The sequence below is a fragment of the Mus caroli genome, unplaced genomic scaffold (genome assembly GCF_978045245.1).
Source record: "Mus caroli unplaced genomic scaffold, Mus_caroli_1 scaffold_17, whole genome shotgun sequence".
Classification (NCBI taxonomy): domain Eukaryota; kingdom Metazoa; phylum Chordata; class Mammalia; order Rodentia; family Muridae; genus Mus; species Mus caroli.
Genome location: NW_028227272.1, coordinates 18,424,780 through 18,446,176, shown reverse-complemented (window position 1 = coordinate 18,446,176; position 21,397 = coordinate 18,424,780). Strand labels below are relative to the sequence as shown.

Genomic DNA, 21,397 nt, shown 5'->3' with positions numbered 1-21,397 from the left:
CATCTTCCCTGCTATTTGATCCAAGTCACTCACTTTATAGCATTCTACTCACACTCACACCAAATATGTACCTCTGACAATTCAAAATTGCAGTGTCGGCAATACGTTTGTTTATGTAAGTATCTTCTAGCTCTCTTGCTGGTAAGAACTGTAGTTTTGTTGTTTACCAGTATGCACTGAGAGGGGACTGAGATAGAGTTCAGCTGGTAGAGTGCATCCCTAACATCAGGAAGCCCTGGGTTTGATCCCCAGCATCATGTAAGACCTGGCACGGTGACACACTTGCAATCCTAGGGCCTGGAAGTCAGGGATGCTAAGACTGGAAGTTCAAGGTCTTTAGTTGCACAGCAAGCTCAAGGTCAGCCTGGGCTTAGTGAGACCTTGTCCCGAACAAAAATAAAAACCAAACAAAGCCCCAAACTAATGTATGCTATAGTACCAATAAAGACATTTGGCCCAAGATAGGTGTATGTTAAATATTGGCTTCAGTTGGAGTAATGTCACTTATGCTTTGGTATAACAAGATCATTGGCAAATGATACTGTTAACGAAGTCTCACTTATGTTAGAATCACTGATTATCTCCATGTATTTCTGAGTCCTATTAATCCTCATTTAATCTGTAAGCTTCACTTAGAGGATACTCTTTTGGGAAATGTTACTATTATTAAACACTAAGATCTCTTTTTAGTCTGTCTGTCTATCTATCTATCTATTTTGAACTTAACCTTTTTATAGCAGAGAATCATCCTTAAAAATGGACAAATAAAAACATGCTTCTGATTTTATTATGCAGCAACTTGGTTTACACTTCTACAGTGTTGTGGGAACTCAAAATAAATGATCAGTGCGTAATGTGTGAAGAAAATAAACATCACTAGTGAAGTCATTTGGAGGACATAAATTCTGCCCACTCACATTGTTTGTGAATGCATCCTCCAAGATAAGATGTGCTCTCGGTTCTGAGAGCAGAGACATGAGGTCAAGCCCATTACCAAGGGGAAGCCTGGGTGGACGCCCTTAAGACATGCAGTCATCTTCCTGTTAGTGAGCAGGAAGCTGTGTGTTCTCCCTGGGATACACACGTCATCTCTGTGTTAGTGAGCAGGAAGCTGTGTGTTCTCCCTGGGATACACGCGTCATCTCTGTGTTAGTGAACAGGAGGTTCTTGGTACTTAGATGCTGGGCTCTCTATAGCAAGGGCTGATTTTGAAAAATATTTTATAAAACTCTTAATGAATGTCTAAAAAATGTCCTATTTTTTGAAGTTTTAAAAGAAATAACAACTTGAATGTTTCTGGTATGTGATATCTCCCATTAGCTTATCTGTTCTGAAGGAAGTCAAACCTTGGCTGCAGAGACAGATCTGTCGGTTAAAAAAAAAAAAAAAAGTGTGCTGTGAAAGCAAGCATGACAAGCTGAATCTGAATCCCCCGAGCCCACATAAACTCTGGACGTGTATCACGAATGTCTGTAATCCTAGCAACCCCATGAGGAGATGGACAGCAGAGACAGGAGAAGAGACAGGAGAATCTTATAAGTTCACGGGTCTGATGACCTGGGCACGCAGAGAGTAAAGCACAAGACACAGTGTCTCAAGCAAAGCAGAAGGCCACAGTCAGTGCCCAGGTTGTTCTGTCTCTGTGAACACCAAGACAGACAGGCACCCACTCTAACATACATGAGTGGAACATGCATGCTGCAAACACGTAAGAAACACAGGACAGAAAGACAAATAACAACAAAGACACAAAGGATAAAGAAAAACAAAATAGAACTCTGAACCTTGTTAATAATGTTTGAATTCTATTAAGTCTTTTTTCCATTGAACTTGTACTTCTGTTATTTTAAATTTAATAAATGAATAAATTAAGATTAAACTGACATTATTTACTATTAATATGAATGAAAAAGTGAACTTATATACTAGAGTGGGATGCTGAGTACTTCAACTAGAATGATAGTGTCTCTTGAACATTTTACCTTCGTGTGTAGTGAAACAAAGGTTAAATGAGACAGACCTGCTGGCTGACATCTACCCTGAGGCTGTAAACTTGCTGTACACTAAGGCTGTAAACTAAGGGAAGAAACTCATTTGGATCATTTCTCTTGCTTATACAGGACCAAAGGAGAAAGCAGGTGTTCTGCAGAATATCCAGTCATGCTCATGTTGATTTGTTGGTAGATAAATGGTATATAAGTGTCACTGGCTGGTTGTATTATCTTGGTTGACTAGTGATTTTAACACATGAAGTTAGTTAAGAATGGCCAGAGACAGCACTTGACCTGCCAGGACCACAGGCTTGGGAGTAAGTTGTGTTGGGAGTCAGAAGCTGAGGAATTAAATACCAGTTATCATGTTTCCCAAAAAGATAAACTAAAATGTTATGTGATAGGATGGTGTTCCAAGGGCAGTGGGATATTTCAAACACATTTAATTATCCTTTGTTCAGATAGAAGTAGGTGAGAGCTAAGTGAGTCCTGTCATACTCTCTGGGTGGACTTACCGGGGATAGCCGGATCTTCAGAGGAAAGTAAATGAGACCCACCATACTGTGGAACTGACGGTTATTACTTAGCGCTTCTCCAGTGCCCTTGGAACGCCATCCCAGTGGAAAGCAGGATTTTAGGATGCTCACTTTGCTGCTTTTAGTTACATACATTTTGAAAACTGGGATGCTGATGTAATTCCTTATTCACAGTACATACTGTGTGATGCCTTGGACTAACTCTTTTTTACCATTCATGTAGCAAAACCCAGCACAGCATCCGCTCCAAGCTCAAGAGCCACATCTGCCTCGGCAGCTCTCTGCCAAGGGTGACGAGACACTGAGTTACACCATATGGACTGCTGGTAACAAGGCTTTACTGCTCTTTTCAGTGCAATTCTTCTGGTCAAACTGTAGCCAGCTAGCATTGTGTTTATATACAGGGTCTCTTGCCCTTACAGATGTGTTTTCCTACCATAGGCAACCTTATCTGTTTCAGGAAAATTGTACTGAATCCTAGCAGAAGTAGAATGGTCAAATGTTAGAAATCAGAGCAAAGCCACATTTCCTATAAATTGACAGAACTGGAAAGCTGAAGATACATATGTTACCAGAATAAAACGAAAGCATAGAGTATGCGCTACCAACTTTTACTAAGGTGTGAAGACCTCCCGGTGACCGCAGCATCAGAAGAGTGAGCCCCACTCCTGCTTACACCTTGGATGTAAAGCGCCGCAGGAACTGCTGGGCTGGGGTGGCAAATAGTGACTGGGTTCCAGGAGAGATGGAGGTGACATTTACAAAGGAGGTGACATGTCTGAGGGGGTGACATTTATTGAGGGAGGTGACACCTGTGAGGGTGGTGACACTTGTGAGGGAGCTCTTTCACCTCTATCTAACCACACCCTCTCTATCTAATACACAGCTTCTTCTGTTGAGAGCAGAGGGTTGCTCTCCACGATGCCCTCCTTCCTCACTCCTCTATCCTATCTTTGCATCTAAACTTGCCTATCTCATTCCCCTCCCCACTGTCCCATGCAGGAGCAGCTGACATGACCTTCCATGATTCTTTATGTGTGATTCAGGTACACTCATTTTCTGTTCTTCCCGCAGGGATCATCTATCTGTAAGTGCTTTTCATACAATACGAATAATTGGGCCTTTGTCCCTGGTTCCTGGCAAAGAGCTCTTAAAAATCTTATAAGTGCATCCAGCAGTTAGGAGCACTAACTGTTCTTACAGAGGAACCATGTTCAATTCCCAGCACCCACAGGGTGACTAAAAACCTTCTGTAACTTCATTTCAAGAAATCCAATGCCCTCTTTTTGGTCTTCAAGGGTACTGCATGTACATAGTACACAGACATACATGCTGGCAAAACACTCATACTCATTAAGTAAAAATGAATAAATCTAAACAGCCAACAACAAGCCAGTTCCACCTCGGAAGCTCCTCTGCAAGAAGAGCAGAGCTTTGAATGCTAAGGAGATGACTGGGAGCCAGGGAACCCCTGTAGAGTTTGGGATGAACCCAGGAGTCAAGGTTTCAAATTTTCAGCTCTATCCCTTCAACCTCTGGAGACGGATCTTAGCCACAGAATATCCAATGATTTAATGAACCCTGACTTTTTAATGAAAGGTCTAAATGTAAATGATAGGATTTTGGATGGGTGGAGTTGTTGAAGGTGCTGAGGCAGTGGTAGGACCAAAGAGAGAGCATGGGACCTGCCACACTCAGCTCCCTTCAACCTGGTCATAGGAGAGTGGTGGGACTATCACATGGCATGAGGGCCTGACCCTCAGACACTGGGTAGTTAGAGCACTGGATTGCTGGACCGTTGGCTGATGTCGTGATAATTGATGGAACTGGAGTTAGAATGGTATCACATACTTGAGGGTTGAGAATGATTATTCAAACTTCATGGCTATACATCCCACAAGAGGCAATTATGTTTATCCTTACCTAAATAATATTTCATTCACATCTAGCACAAGCAGATAGTGACATAATGTTCAATAATAACTGGGCAAATGCCATTGTCTGGCCACCACTCCACTGGTCTCCACTAGGTCCACTACACAAGGAACATCCAGGTTAGATCCCTCCCTCCCCAAATTCCCCTGCCCACTGAACCCCCCAGGGCATGCCCAGCCACCCTGAGCTAACTACATGCTGTCCCCAAGCTCCTTTATCTGGCCACCAGTCCACTGGCATCAAGCAGACCCACCACACAAGGAACATCCAGATTTAGATCCCTCCCACCCACCACTACCCTGACACTGAGTCCTCCCAAGACATGCTCAGCTGCCCCAGCTAGCTGTCTGTGTCCCTCAGCAATGGCTGCATTGCTCTGCTAGCATCCTTAAGGCCCACTGCAGCCACACTATGAACATCCAAGTTAGATCCCCTTCTAATCCCTGCCAAGTCGCCCCCACACCCAGCTGCCCTGAGCCAGCTATGTGCTGTCTCCCCAAACTCCATCGGCCTCCACCAGATTCTCCACACAAGGCACATCCAGCTTAGATCCCTTCCTCGCCCTTCCCCCACTCCCTAGATGAGTCCACCCAGGGCACACCCAGCTGCACTGTGGTGTTTGCTGTCCCTCAGAGCTAGACTGCTCAGACACCTTCACCAGGCCTGCTACACCAAGCGCAGCCAGGTTAGATCTTTATTCCTGCTCCCAATCCTCTCCCTGCCATATCGCATGGAGCATACCCAGCTACTCTGAGAACAGCACTGCCCTCTGAGTTCCACTGTCCAGCCCAAGGTTGCCCACTGGAGGCCTGCTGCACCAGGAACATCACGAACAACCAGATGGCCAATCAACAAGAACAAAGCCATCCCACTACAGCAAGTCCTGGATATACTAACACAACCAAAGCACAAGAAAATGACTTAATTCCAACCTTATAAAGATGATAGATGCCTTTAAAGAGGAAATGAATATATCCATCAAAAAATAAATTAAAACAGGTATAGGCCTTTAAAGAGGAAACAAATATAGCCCTTAAAGAAATACAGGAAAATACAATTGAACAAGTGAAGGAAATTAATAAAACTATTCAAGACCAGAAAATGGAAATAGAAGTAATAAAGAAAACCGATTCTAAGGAAAATCCTTGCGATTGAAAACCAAGGGAAAAGAAAAGGAACAACAAACACGAGTACCAACAACAGAATATAAGAGGTGAAAGAGAGAATTTCAGGTATAGAAAATAGATGAAATTAATATATCTGTCAAAGAAAATGTTACATCTAAAAAAATTCCTGACACAAAACATCTAGGAATCTGGGATACTATGAAAAGACTTAACCTATGAATAATAGGAATAAAAAGAAGGTGAAGTTGTCCCAGATCCAAGGACCAGAAAATATTTCCAACAAAATCACCTAAGAAAATCACCCTAGCCTAAAGAAAGAGATGCCTATAAACATATAAGAAGCTTACAGAAAACCAATTAGATTGGACCAAAGAAGAAAAGCCTCCCACCACATAATAATCAAAACATTAAATGTACATTATACAGGATATTAAAAGTGACAATGGAAAAAGGCCAAGTAACATATAAAGGCAGCCATATCAGAATTATACCCAACTTCTCAAGAGAGACTCTAAAGCCAAAAGATCCTGGGCTTACAGCCTCTAAGAGACCACAGTTGTCAGCCCAGATTACAATACCCAGCAAAACTCTCAATCACCACAGATGGAGAAAACAAGATATTCCAAGACAAAACCAAATTTAAATGTCTATCCACAAATCCACCCCTACAGAAAATACTTGAAGGAAAACTCCAACCCAAGGAGGGTAACACAAGAAAACACAGGAAATAAAATAATTCTACGCCAGCAAAAACTAAATAATGGAAGCACACACAAATTCATTCACATTCTCTCTTTCTCTCTCTCTCTCTCTCTCTCTCTCTCTCTCTCTCTCTCTCACACACACACACACACACACATACATACACACACAACACCACTACCACTACCACCATCATCAAAATAACAAGAATTAAGAATCATTGGTTATTAATATCTCACAACATCAATGGACTCAATTCTCTAATAAAAAGACACAGGCTAACAGGATGGATGGATGCAAAAACAGGACCCATCATTCTGCTGCATACAAGAAGCACACCTCAGCAACAAAGATAGATATTACCTGAAAGTAAAAGGTTGGAAAAGAGGTTTCCAAGCAATTGGACCCAAGAGGCAAGCTGGCCATAGCCAGTCTAATATCTAATAAAATAGATTTTCAACTAAAATTAATCAAAAGAGATGGGAAGGCACTTCATACTCATTAAAGGAAAAATCCACCACGATGACATCTCAATTCTGAACATCAATGCCCAAATGAAAGGGAACATTCGTAAAAGAAACATTACTAAAGCTTAAACTACACATTGAACCACACACATTAATAGTGAAACTTATCAATGGATAGATCCAGACAGAAACTAAACAGAGAATTAATGAAATGAACCAGTGTTATAAATCAAATGGATCAAACAGGTATCTACAGACCATTTCCCCCCAAACACAAAATAATATACTTTCTTGTCAGCACACCTCACAGGACCTTCTCCAAAACTGACCATTGAAATAATGCCTTGTATCTTATTAGAATGCAACAGATTAGAGCTGGACTTCAACAGCAACAGAAACACCAGGAAGCCCACACACTCATGGAAACAGAACAAATCTACTCAGTGACCTCTGTGTCAGGGAAGAAATACAGAAAGAAATTAAAGAATTCAATGAATACCCAGACTTATGGGACACAATGAAATGAGTGCTAACAGAAAAGCTCATAGTACTAAGTACTTTCATAAAGAAATTGGACAATTCTCATATAAGCAATCTAAAAGTACAACTGAGAGCTGTATAACAAGAAGAAGCAAACATACCTAAGAGGAGTAGAAGGCAGGAAATAATCAAACTTAGGGCTGAAATCAATAAAGTAAAAAGAAAGAGAACAATACAAAGAATCTATGAAAACAAGAGCTGGTTCTTTCAGAAAATCAACAAGATTCTGATAACATATCAAAAACATCATCCACCATGACCAAGTAGGTTTCATCCCAGAGACGCAGGGATAGTTCAAAATCAAAATCCATCAATGCAATCAACTACATAAACAAACTGAAAGAAAAAATTCCATGTGAGCATCTCATCAGATGCTGAAAAAAGCCTTTGACAAAATATAACACTTCTTCAGGTTAAGAGTGTTGGAGAGATCAGGAACACAAGGCACATATAAAAAACAATTAAGGCAATATACAGCAAGCCAATAGCTAACATCAAATTAAATGGAGAGAAACTTAAAACAATTCCACCCAAATCAGGGAGGAGACAAGGGTGCCCACCCTCTCCCTATCAACTCAACAGAGTACTTGAAGCACTAGTTAGAACAATAGGACAACTATAGGAGGTCAAGGGGATACAGATTGGAAAGGAAGAAGCCAAGTTTTTGCTATTCACAGAAGATATGATAGTATATATAAGTGTCTCCAAAAATTCATATCCAAACTTATGGGACACAATGAAATCAGAGAACTTTTATAGCTGATAAACACCTTCAGCAAAGTGGCTGGATACAAAATCAACTAAAAAAAAATCAGTAGCCTCCTTTATACAAACACAATAAATGAGAAAGAGATTAGGGAAACAACACCCTTTACAATAGCCATAAATAATATAAAATATTTTAATGTAATGTTAACCAAGTAAAAGACCTGTATGATACAAACTTCAAGTCTCTGAAGAAAGAAACTGAGGAAGATATCAGAAAATGGAAAGATCGCCCATGCTCATGGATCAGTAGGATTAACAGTATAAATTGCCACTCTACGAAAGGCAATCTACAGATTCAATACAATTCCCATCAAAATTCCAACACATTTTTTTTTATAGACTATGAGAAAGCAATTCTCAACTTCATATGGAAAAACAAAAGACCTGGGACTGTTAAAACAATCCTATACAATAAAAGAACTTCTGGGGGAATCACCATCCCTCATTTTAAGCTATACTACAGAGCGATAGTAATAAAAACTGCATAGTATTAGTACAGAGACAGACAGGTTGATCAATGGAATTGAATCAAAGAACCAGAAATAAACCCACACCCCCATAGACACTTGATTTTTGACAAAGAAGCCAAAAACATACAATGGAAATATCAAAGTATCTTTAATAAATGGTGCTGGTCTAACTGGATGTCTGCATGTAGAAGAACGCAAATAGATCCATATTATCAGCCTGCACAAAACTCAAGCCCAAGTAGATCAAAGACCTCAACATAAAATCGGACACACGAAATCTAACAGAAGAGAAAGTGGTGAATGGCCTTGAACATACTGCACAGGAGTCAAAATTCCTGAACAGAACATCAATAGCATAGGCACTAAGATCAACAATTAATAAATGGGGCCTCATGAAACTGAAAAGCTTTTGCAAGGCTAAGGACAGCATTGATAGGAGAAAACAACAGCCTATGGAATGGGAAAAGCTCTTCACCACTCTACATCTGAGAAAGGACTAATATCCAAAATATACAAAGAACTCAAGAAATTAGACACCAATAAACCAAATAACTCAATTAAAAATGTGGTAAAGAGTTACAGAGAATTCTCAACAGAGGAATCTCTAATGGCCAAGAAGCATTTTTAAACATGTTCAATGTCCTTAGTCATCAGGAAAATGCAAATCAAAATGATTCCATCTTACATCCCCATCAGAAAGGCCAAGATCAAAAACTCAAGTGATAGCACATGCTGGCAAGGATGTGGAGTAAGTGGAACATTCCTCCATTGCTGTTGGGAGAGCAAACTATACAACCGTTTTGGAAATCAAGTTGGCGGTTTCTCAGAAAGTTGGGAATAGTTCTACCCCAAGACCTAGCTATATCACTACTGGGCATATACTCAAAAGATGTCTCACTATATCATAAGGACACTTTCTCAACTATGTTCATAGCAGCTTTATTTATAGTAGTCAGAAAATGGAAACAACCTAGATGTCCCTCACCTGAAGAACGGATAAAGAAAATGTGGTTTATCTACACAATGAAACAGTATTCAGCTATCAGAATGTAAAGTGAATAAATAAATGAAAAAAAAAAACCTGGGCAAATATGAATATTAATGAGAAAAAAGGAATTCCTATTATTGGCATATAGATATGCTAAATCGTGATCTAGAAGAGAAGCCCATGATGAAATTGTCCCTGGCTTTGGTTCAGTGCTCCAGCAAAAACTGATAAAACAAAGTAGTGTAACAGGCCTGAGTTTTCTGTCAGAAATGGAGGTCAGCTGGGGGCTGTGTGATACCGAGGGGACAGCAAGACGCAACAACGGTGTCATAGTTCAGCGGTCAAGACACAGTCCTATGAGCTTCTCATTTAACCCACTCTGTTGTCACGTTGTGTTCTCCTCAAACCCACAGAGCAGCAGACAGCACTCTGCTCTGCTGCCTCTTTAAAAAATGCTGCAAAATAAATAGAGTTGATACAGTTCCTCATCTCCATGAGCAAGGAAGCTTCTGAAATGCACACTCTGCACCCTGTTCTTTAAGGAAAGAAGACATACGCAGAGCATGTGAGTAGCACCTTGCCTGTCACCAGCTCCAAGAGTGAGGATTCCCGTCTCTTTCCATGTGGGTGCTAATCAGTACTGCCGTGCGCTCATCGGGTGCTGCTGTCCCGCCATCCCTGAGGATGTACCTATCTATCTTCTCTGCTGCTGACCTGGGCTCCAAGCTTCTCAAGGGCTGAACAGGTCTCATCACTTTGTCAGCACTGAGCAGAGAGAACAGGCTCTTCACACTAAACATGACAGAGCCAAGCATTCAGTATCCATCAGGTAAACCGGAGGCTTATGGGTCCTGACGACAGATATGAACGGCACACGCCAGCGCTGAAGCGGGTCTTACCTGAGACGAGGTTATCCGTCCTTTCTTGTCTTCAGAAGGATTTTCACTGAGTTTGCCCGCTTTATTACTTGAGCTGCATTTGTAACATGCCCATCTCGTCTGACCCTCAACCTCCAGGGTGCATTCCTTACTTTGGAGACAGAATGAATGATACAAATGGCCACAGCTATAAAATGAAGACAAACAAATTTGCACTTAGTATAAAATCCACATACATGAACTACAAGAATACACTTGTACGTGGTAAAGAAAAATCTTAAATAACTAGTGGCTGGCTATTCAGGGACAAGAATCAAGAGTGGACATGCATTTAATGGCTTTTCTCCCCCTTGAAGAATCCAGTCTTGCCTTACTTGCATTCTTAAGTTGTGAGTAGCATGTTCCAGAGTACAGAAGCTGGGCTGAGCCTATGTTCACGCTAACTGTAGTGTTCTGATAGTTTTTTTTTTTTTGGGGGGGGGTTCTTTGTTTTAAAAAGCAATTGGGAAAAATAACTATGTAAGTAGCCTGGTAATAACATGAGAGCCCTCACCATATTCAAGAAGACTATGGCTTCAAACAATGACAAAGGTGCCACACTCTGAAGCTTAACACTGGTCCTAAAAGGGCATCCCTGGTGGTTGATTCAGGATCCCCCTCTAACGGGAAACACTGCATTAGATGGCAGTCCTTGTCTCTCCTGTTGTCCTTACCCTTCTCGATGCTGTTTCTTCCTGTACAGAACCTGTGTCCCACAGGCTTGTTTTTCCTCTACCTAGCCCTGATCCTTCAGTTTCTAGTTCCAAGCCTTTAAGATGCCGCAGGCTCCGGACTCACAGATAGATACCACCAGCCCAGGCCTCTCCCTTCAGTCCTATCTGTCTGCCTCCTTGGCAACTCTACCCTGGATACACAACAGGAGTCTTAATTTAACATATCCAAACACAATTTCCTAACTTCACTACCTCCCCTTCCCCTGCACACTTCATCTGACCTTCTTTACATCTCAGCAACAGCAACCACATTCCTGCAGATTCTCAGGCAACACTCTGGAGTCATCCTAGATTCCTTTTTGCTTCATGAATGATAAGCAAATCTATAAGCAAATCCTATCAGTTCTGCGTTTACATGATCCCCAGAATTTTCACTTCCTAGTTCTTTGCTGTTGACTGCGCTGGGCCATCTCTCACATGGGCTCTGAAGTAGCCTTACTGGCATTTTGCATCTTTCCTTGACCTTCCATAGACCACTCTCAACACAGCAACCACTGACTATTAACATGGCTATGGCTCTCCCACTCTCAAAACTACCCAGCGTCTTCTCATAAGAAAGTCCGACTTTGTACAGGAACAAAGTACTTTCTGTACTGGTTAGCCTTTGTTCTTCCTCTGCCATCCCTCTTGTCATTGTCTCCTCACTCTGTCCAGACCTGCTGTGCCAGCCACTCACTATCCTTGAAGTACACCAGAATGGGCACTGCCAGACGGCCTCCATATCCTAACCCCCAGCTTAACATGCCTTATAAATGAGAAAGCCACTTCCTTGCATCTTAAAATCTCTCAAACATCATTTAAATGGGGAGGCAACCCCCATCTGCTCTCTAAAAATTAGTAGCTACCAACATCCTCTTTCCTCTACACTGTTATATTTTTATTAATTTAATAAGCAATTACATTTTAATTCAGTTTCTGTCTGTTAAACAGTGAGGCATTCCTAACCATGCGTTTAAAACTCCATCCCCCTAAACTCCTGCATGTCTCCCTACATGCTTTATTTTTTCCATAGTAGCTATCAATGGTTGACATTTCACTCCTGTGTTCATGCTGTCCTGGATTCTGATGAATAGCTCTGGTACACACTAGTGTCTTCGTTAGGGTTTCTATTTCTGTGATTAACACCATAACTGTGATGGTTTGAATGAAAACAACCCCATGGGCTCACATATTTGAATGCTTCTGGTTTGAATGCCCAGTTGGTGGAACTGTAATTCCCCAGTAAACTCTTTCTTCTATAAATTGCCTTGTGGTTGTGGTGTCTTATCAGATCAATAGAAAAGTAACTAAGACAATGACTAAAAGCAATTTGGGAAGAAAAATTTTATTTCAGTTTTCAACTCTCAGGTCACACTCCATCACTCAGGTAAAACAGAGCAAGAACTCAAGACAGAAACCCAGAGGCAGAAGCAGAAGCCATGGAGAAACACTACTTACTGTCTTGGTCCTCATGACATGCTTAACCTGCATTCATTCATTCATTCATTCATCATTTACATTTTATGAATGTGGGTATTTTGCCTGCATGCCTGGTACCCACAGAAGCCAGAAGAGGATATCAGATCCTCTGGAAATGAAGTTACAGATGGTTGTGAGCTGCCGTGTGATGCAGAAAACGGAATCCAGGTTTGCTGCAAGAGTAGCCTGTGCTCTTAACCACTGAGCCACCTCTCCAGCTCCAAGCCTACTTCTTTATGCAACTTAGGTCCATCTCCTCCAAGGTGGTACCAACCACAATGGTCTGGGCCCTCACAGGACAATCATTAATTAAAATAATGTCCCATCAGCTTGCCTACAGGCCAATCTTATGAAGGCATTTTGTATTTTCTCAGTTAGGTTCCCTCTTCTCAGGTAACCTTAATTTGTGTTAAACTGAAAAAAAACAATTAATCAAACAAAAACAAGACAAGTAAGTTCTAAGGAACCCCTCACAGGAATAGGTTCTCTGGACGTCCAGAGCGGCCAGTCTTCCTGTACAGCTGGGCTTTATGAAACACTTATGTTGTGCCAGGCACTGTGGGACTGTGATAGGCAGCCTATTTTGGTTGAATTGGGCTTGCTCCAGTGACCCAATAGAGAAATCTACAAGGGACGGAAAGGCGAGCCAGGTTCCCAGAATCAGGTGCCTGTCCATAATTCTGTGACTCAGTCACACAATGTCCCAAGCTTCTGGCATTCTGGCTAGACTCCACCCCCACAGTTACCTGACAGTAGCCAGGTATGCTCTTCCCCACAGTTACCTGATAGCCCAGCCCACTATAAGAGGGGCTGCTTGGCCCCTCCTCGCTCTCTTTAAGCTTTTACCTTTCTTACTCTCTAATCCTCCTTTTCTCCCTTTTCCCCTCTCTCCACGTGACTAAGGCCAGCCCCTCTCTTTCTACCTTCTCTCCTTTCTCTCTGCCTTTCTATAATAAAGCTCTAAAACCATAGACTATCTCTGATCATCAAGGCCTGCCGTGCTTGAATGATGGGATGGGCTTTCTCCTAACAAGCCTAACTCTGGCTAGACGGCCATCCTGTGCTCCAGCCACAGACCTGACCAAGGACTCTCACCAGCGTGGGAACTATCCAGCACCACCTCTCCCCCTGCCCTCTCCTCCTTTCATCCCTGGGCCGAGTGCTGTCCCGGGACCCCTATTCTGTTCTCAGCTCCTCTGCCATATCCAGTGTGGGACGCTGGAGGCTGAGAACCTGGTACCTAGGGCTGCCCCTTGTCCACCACCCGCCCTGCCGTGTGGGGTCAGTGGCTTAACATAGCCAGATACCCACCCGGGGCCATGTGGAAAGCATGCACAGTCCTCCCACATCTGCCTGCCCAGAGCACCAGAACTCTGGCGGAGGCGGGTTCTCTCTCACTCCCCTCTTTCCCCCACACCCACGGCCCTGCAAGGCACCCATTGGCTGGTTACAAAACCTTAGGCTGTATGCACTATTACTATCTCCATCAACACATAAGGAGACTAAGATATCTAAACTCAGGAAGTTTGGCTCTGACCCATACTGTGCTGTCTCTCCTCATGTATTTTAATAGGACAGACTGTCTTTGATCCTGGTGCTAAGCGCTCCTGGGTCACCTGTGTATGGAATGTCCCCTCTCTAGGTATTAGGGTTTAAAGATTATCAGTGTGTTGCTGATTCCTAAATGTCTATTTCTCCTAAACATGGTTCTCGAGTTCTGGTGAGAGGATATGTGTTAGATAGTCCTGCTCAGAATCCAAAAGCCACCTCAAGCTCCAGACCCGCAGGACAAGGTTCCTGTCGTCCCAGTTCCTTACACTAGTCTCTCCTCAGACCAGGATGCCACGCTCACCCCATTTATCAAGCCAGAGGCCTGGTTTCCACCTCCACAGCCAACACACTAAGATGGTCACAGCTTTCAGAGTCTGTGAATGCATTCATCTTTCCACAGCCAGTCAGCTGTGTCTCTTGTCCTGCTCACAGATCATCCCTGAGAGACTGCATTCCCTTACTGCGCTTTCTCAACATAGCACTGCTCCCTGGAAACACTGCAATCTCCCATGCTACTGCTCTGTGTGAATTTTTCATCCTGGCTCTGACTTACAGGACTCACATACTGTCTGAGACCTTAATTCCCCTCCCCACTCCCCAGCAGTCTGTAAGGGCAGTGGGGAAGGAACTCTGCCTATCTTGCCCACTGCTTGCATGGCTGACTGGGGCTGCATGATCACATATACTACTGCCTGGCTACCACGGCCCTGAGAGTTAACATTCCTTCCCTCTCTTACCTAAAGACAATAATTTCATCAGCCATTTCTTGGCGTCTTTTGTACTGCTGTAAACATATAGAACAGTAATCCTGTTTGGGATTGAGTCCTCTGGATACTGATGCTCTCAGGTTACACAGTGACCAATGGAGATCTTGGTTCAGGAGGCTGGCTGTTGTTTCTAGCAAGGTCTATGATAGGTCAAAACAAAAGAAAGGATTAAAATGAATGACGGGGATTGATGAAGAGCAACACAACTGAAACCAGAGCACTCAACAGAGAGACAACCCAGCATCCAGACTCAGGCCCCGCAAGATCCCTTCGTGTGCAGTGATGATGAACGCAGACACTGAGATGCTCAAGCCTGCCACTCGCTCCTAAGCAACGTGTGCTCTGCCCTTCTGTGGCCTAACGCAGTCCGGATGGCTTCCAGATGACTCGGTAGGGCCAAATCTATTCACTGCAGTTATAACTCCCCTCCTGATGGCTGACAGCTGGGGTAAGAACAGCCATCAGGAGGGGATGAGCCCTGGCCTCTTATGGAGAATGCTGCATGGCGGTGCTTCAAATACCCGCTCACTGGAAAGCTAATAATGGTCATTATTCAGTGCTCATCTCCCTTGGGCAGAGATCTCATTTTCTGATCAGCACTTAGAAGTCATTTGAAGCTGCTCAAGACCCTGCCATCTGTCATTGAGACATTCCGCAGCTAGCACGTTAGGTCACTTTAGGGCTGCCTATGCTTGTAAAGTGCTTTCATGCCATATCAGTTTTCAGTGTTCACACCCATCACTGAGCCACGTAGTCAGGGAAAGATAGACCTGCACACAGCCCACTGCTTTGCTCTACAGTTTAACTCTTTAACTTTACCTGAAACTTTTACTTAATTGTAAAGATGTGCTAATTTTTTCCTAGTCTCACCCAGACCTCCCCAGCCTCCCTCCCACTTCCCTGCGTCTGTGTCTGTGGGGGCACTGACCCCCCCCCCCCAACGCCATATGGGGCAAAACTTCAACTCTTAAGGAAAAGGTTTAAGAAAAACTCTGCCTCTCAATTTTTCTTTTCACTCCTAAATTCTTAACAAAAAGCAGACTCTGTACCAACACACCAGCACTGTGTACTTTTCTCAAGGAAAAGAGTAAGCAAAGTCAAGCTGGTTCTAACTGAATCTTTAAAGCTTTAAGTAATTCTGAGTTAAGAGAAGAATTACAATTTCTAGTTAGCAGCAGTAATGTTTCAGAACACTTAATTTTTCCATTTTTGTTTTTGTTTTTTGAGACAGGGTTTCTCTGTGTAGCCCTGGCTGTCCTGGAACCCACTCTGTAGACCAGGCTGGCCTCAAACTGAGAAATCCGCCTGCCTCTGACTCCCAAGTGCTGGGATTAAAGATATGCACCACCACTGCCTGGCTAAAGGTTTTTTTTTAATTAATCATTTTCCCAAAAGTTTATCCTACTTCCACTTTGAAGTTAAAATACTGGCCTGATTGCCAATGAATCAAAAGCCAAGTAAGATGCACCTGAGTATTTTCTCTCTGTACATAAATTAGGTTAGCAAGAAACTTAAAAGTAGAGAAAGGTGCATATGTATCCCAATGTACCTTATTTTATTAAGTAGTAATTTTCAGATTCAAAAATATTCAAACAGAAGGACAGGAAAAAATAGAAAAGAAAAACACCATTTCTTTCCCACCTTAAGACAAACCTGGATGCAAGCAGCTATTACTCACTTGCTCATAGTTGAAGGTGTCCAGCATCCCCAGAATAAGGCCCTGGATTTCTCCAAGCTTTCCTTTTCCATAAATTGGGTCCTATTCAGAAAAAAAAAAAAAAAAAGTACTTGTTATAACTCTTGGTGCTTTACCATCATTTTGAGCGCTTGCTATGGTGGGTGCTATTGTTTCCCTGAGAGTCTCATTCCGTAGCTCAGGTTGGCATCAAACCTGCTATCCTCCTGAGTTCCAGGCTTGCAGGTAGGAGCTACCATGGCCAGCTTCCACACTAACAGTGGCCATGGCCACAGTCACAACACGCTTGTTTTTCCTGAACATCCTCCTGAGTGTCAGGTTTACAGGATGAGCCACGTACGTACTTACAGTCCCAACACACTTGCTCTTCTGTGAATGTACCCAGATGATGCTTAATGCTTAATTTGTTTCTTTCTGGACATCCCAACTGTTTTGGAAAATAAATGTGTGACCCAAGTCCCTTCTATGGTCATCTTCTTTGCAAGTCTAATCTAGCTTTCTACCGCCTCTCTTTACCACAGAAGCCTCTGTGTTAGACACCAATTCTCACCATTCACCCACTGCATGAAAACCAACGTGTCCAGGAACACCAGAATCTGTACATCCACCCCTCAGCACCCACATCTTGCCACCTCTGGCTTAAAACCAACTAAATTCCCCTAATTTTGGAGACAAACAGCTTTCAATATGTTTTTTTTTCTCCTAATAAAGCCATCAATGCTAAACCACAGCTATTTAGAACCTGAAAACCTCTCTACTACTTTCTGTAGTAGGTTTGCCAAGCCATTATTTATTATGCATAATCCCCAAACACTAAGTGGACCAAAACGTCAAAAGTACAAGCTACCCATCCAGAGACTGCTGACATCGGCAGGTCTTGCTTCTGGAATGGATGAAAGAGGATGCACTTCTTAGCCTCTACAATATGTTCGTCCGTCGCATGCCTACTTTTCAGTTAATGATATGTTCTGACATCATCAGATACTTCTGAGTAACTACAGAATATAAATCATGTTAAAATATAACAGTTTTCCTATCACTCCAGGCTCTTGTGTCCGAGGTCTTCTCCCCACTCACTGTCAAAGCTGATAACTATAATCATGGGCTGAATCTCTGACTCTTTTAAGAGGACTTCTCCAGAAAGGGAAGTCGTGGACTAAAGGATATGTTTATGGCTGCAGGTATGACAAAACTGCCCCATCCAAAATGTATTATACAGTTCTCATCTTTAGCATATTTTGTGCCCCTTTTACTAGACTGATAATTACAGTCTTAGGGATTGCTAACAAATGAGCAGGTCAAGTTCTAATAAGAGGCTACGCACAGCACAAATGACTTTGTCAAATAGAGAAATCCAGGCACACAGCAAAGATCAAAGCAGACACTGCTTGTTAAAGGTAGAGTATGCCAAATACAGTATGGGGGAAGCACTTTATACTGTCTGTCCCACCCTCGTGATCAGGCACCTGCATATGATTTGACCAAGTGCACACGGCAAACAGCAGAGTGACTGTGTGTGTGTACATGTGTAGACTTTTTGCATTGTAACTGCTTCCTAAATAAACATGGCTTTACCACAACTATTCACATATCATTTACACTGTAGTAGGCATGGTAAGGGGAGCCAGGCAACTTGAGATTCTAGTTCTGGAGAGGTGGAGGCAGGAGGATACTGAGCTTGAGGCCAGCTTGTGCTACAGAGTCACAACAATCAAACAAGCGAGAAAAATGTGGCAGGTCTCATGCAAACTCACTTTTATATAAGGGGCTATATCTCTGGGGGTTCTCAGAACCTGACAGGGCTGCAGGGTCACCCCAACACTCATCCCTGACATCCTCCAGCACCTTCAGTGAGGCTGAGCAAGCACACTGTGTTAAAGAACTGTTAGGCCAAAAGGCTGCACTTTGCATATACAAACTTCAGAAACGAAGTTTTCATAGTCTCCCATGTGTAGGCTGCCCTCCCAGGTATAGATACATAAAAAACAAACGAACAAACAAACAAACAATTTTGCTGGAAAATATGGGTAACTAAACTGAATGATAAACTAATGACTGACAGAAATGTCTCCGGCAACTCTCTAAGTCATGCTGTAAGACTAGCTGAGCTTAGAAAGAAAAAATCCTGGGAAACGGGTGAATTTAATGGTTGCCCAATTTTCAGTCATGGCTTCTAATGTTGGCTCTGGAAGGCTGGGCAGTGTAGCCTAGCAGCAGGAGACTAGCACCAGGTTTGGGTATTTTCTAGAGCAGCATGGGTTCCTCTAGTCCTTCTAGCTGTGAGATTATGCTGATGAAAAGAAAAGGATAAAACAGCTTTGTATTTCGTACGAATTACACTGAGTTAGGGCGTGAACAGGTCCTATCTGCCTAGGTCTGCCTCAGCTGGAGAGCACGTCACTGAACTAAAGATCCGGGTTTCCTCGCCAGTCAGGCTCACATCCTCTGCTGGAAAAACAACGCACACCACACATCCATACAAGTTCTTTTCAGTTTTCTTGCATTAAAAACAAATCTATGTAATGTCTTTCATTCTTGAATTATGCTTTGGTGAAGCTCCCATTAGATACACTCATTTCTGAGCCACAGTGGCAATCGATAGCACAGGACTATAAAAACCCAATTTAACATCTATTCTAACCCATAATGTAGCCCATAAACGTATGACTGTATTAAAGGTTCTGGAGTTTGACAAGAGAGATTGAAGAATAAAGATATCTTAAAAGGCTAAATCCAGAGAAAAAAGAAGACATCTTTATAGGTCATTTCTATATTTACTTTAGGACGTTGTACTTCAATATGTGTAATTTAAGAGGGAGACCAGGAAAACTACTCATGCCAAGGCGACACCTTAATTATAGAACTCAAGGTGAGCACTCCGCTTCAAGGATAGCTCACGACAGACACCAGCTCTCTCTCATAATTATTCTGCAGAATCCGGCTAGTTCTCATAAAAAAGATGCTGGTGTCTCCCTGTAACTTGCTGTTAACTGTGCAGGAAGACATACTTGGTGCCCACATTCAATTTCAAAAGCACACTGGAAAAAGATGCAGTTGCTGCTTCCCCCTACATCTTTCTGGAACTCATTCTACCACGGGTGTGATTTGTTTTCTAACTAAGTATTATCTGAAGTAGGAGCACGGCTCTGAGAAAGAGTGTGCACCAGGCTCACTGTCTCCTCAGTAGGACACTCAGAAGCAGCCTTCTTAGAAATCAAGAATGACTTCAGTATCCATTTAAAAATTGGATTTTATTTATTTATTATTATTGTGTGTATGAGAGAAGGGGGAGGAAGAAGAGAGAGAGAGAGAGAGAGAGAGAGAGAGAGAGAGAGAGAGAGACAATGTATGCACACAGCATGTGTGTGGAAGCCAGGGAGAATGTCATGGAGTTAGCTTTATCCTCGACATGGGTTCTAGAATTGCCAAGCTTGTTACAAAGCCTTTTGCCCACTGAGCCACCTCACCTGCCCCACCCAGTGATGCCTTTCTAACTTAAAGAGTTAGAGTACGGGTTCCTTAAAGCTTCCTAATTGGGGCTGGAGAGATGGAAGAGCACTGTTTGCTCTTCCAGAGGTCCTGAGTTCAATTCCCAGAACCATATGGTGGCTCACAACCATCTGTAATGAGATATGATGCCCTCTTCTGGTGTGTCTGAAGACAGCTATAGTGTATTCATATATATATCTTCTTTTTTTAAAAAAAGCTTCCTTATTTATCAAGCACTTATGTTCCTAGAGAAGCTGTATAATTCAGGCCCCTGCATCAATTTGAATAAATACACACCAGTCATGGCAATCTAAGAATCTTCAGATTATGACCATCTATTCTGGAAAAATCAACTTATCTCAGTTGTGTGGGCAATTATGTGTCTAAATAACTGTCCCTCCCTATGCACTCCCTGGAGGCTGCTGGATTAATATGAACATGAAAATTACACTGGCTCCCCACAGATACAGAGTGGAAGCCAGAGGCCCGTCCTCACCCAGGAACACTGAACTGAGCAAGCTCAGAACCATGCCTGCCTCTTTAGAAACAGGGCTTTGTGGATGCTTACTGTTCAGGGATCAAGAGGACAATGGGCACCAAGCCTGTATGATGTGGGTGTGGTTTATCACCCACGGCTTCATGCGTTGGACACTCAACTAAGTCCTCAGTACACGAATGCTGGGATCTATAAAAGGTCACTCTAGGTAACAGCAGACAAGGAAGCATATCAGGAATACTGAGGCATTCCCGAGAGACACCATATTGTTCCCCTGAGCATTGCTACTGAAGAACTGGAGTCATTCTGAATTACTCTGGCTTCTTCCTAGGGGTGCAATCATTCCCTCTGGACACGCCCTGGGCATATGATGTCATACACTATGAGGTCTTCACTGCAGTGGAACAGACATGAGGCCGTGGCCTGGTATTCTATAGGGTGAGCTATGTAACAACCACTGAAACTGATGGGAAACTGAGGGGAGGGAGTGGAAATGGCCAGTGCTACCTCAGAAAGCACTTTCAACAGAAGAATCTGGACATATTCTTTTCTCTTATGAGAACTCTTATGGGGCAGACTCTCGTTTCATACACACAAGCAATCAGTGAACAGAGTAAAAAAAACACCCTAACACACGATAATTAATTTGTTCCTCAAAAATACAGAGTTAAATGGAAAAAAAAATAAATGCCACAATTAAAAATGTGAATCGGGAAACAGGAGACTGTGGAAGTCGTTGCGTTTGTCTTTCAGGCGGGGTGCACA

General features: G+C 42.7%; 1 protein-coding gene across 5 annotated transcripts in view; it reads right to left on the bottom strand.

Moving 5' to 3' along the window:
* Vps8 (VPS8 subunit of CORVET complex) overlaps positions 1-21,397 on the bottom strand; it is a 211,724-nt gene that overhangs the window by 43,580 nt on the left and 146,747 nt on the right. For all 5 annotated transcript variants that reach the window (XM_085832522.1, XM_085832525.1, XM_021184755.3 and 2 more), the window contains exons 42-44: positions 16,630-16,710; positions 14,922-15,091; positions 10,424-10,589 (exon numbers count right to left, since the gene is read on the bottom strand). In XM_085832522.1, the coding sequence (XP_085688648.1) occupies positions 10,424-10,589; positions 14,922-15,091; positions 16,630-16,710 (417 nt within the window). The remainder of the gene's footprint in view (positions 1-10,423; positions 10,590-14,921; positions 15,092-16,629; positions 16,711-21,397) is intronic.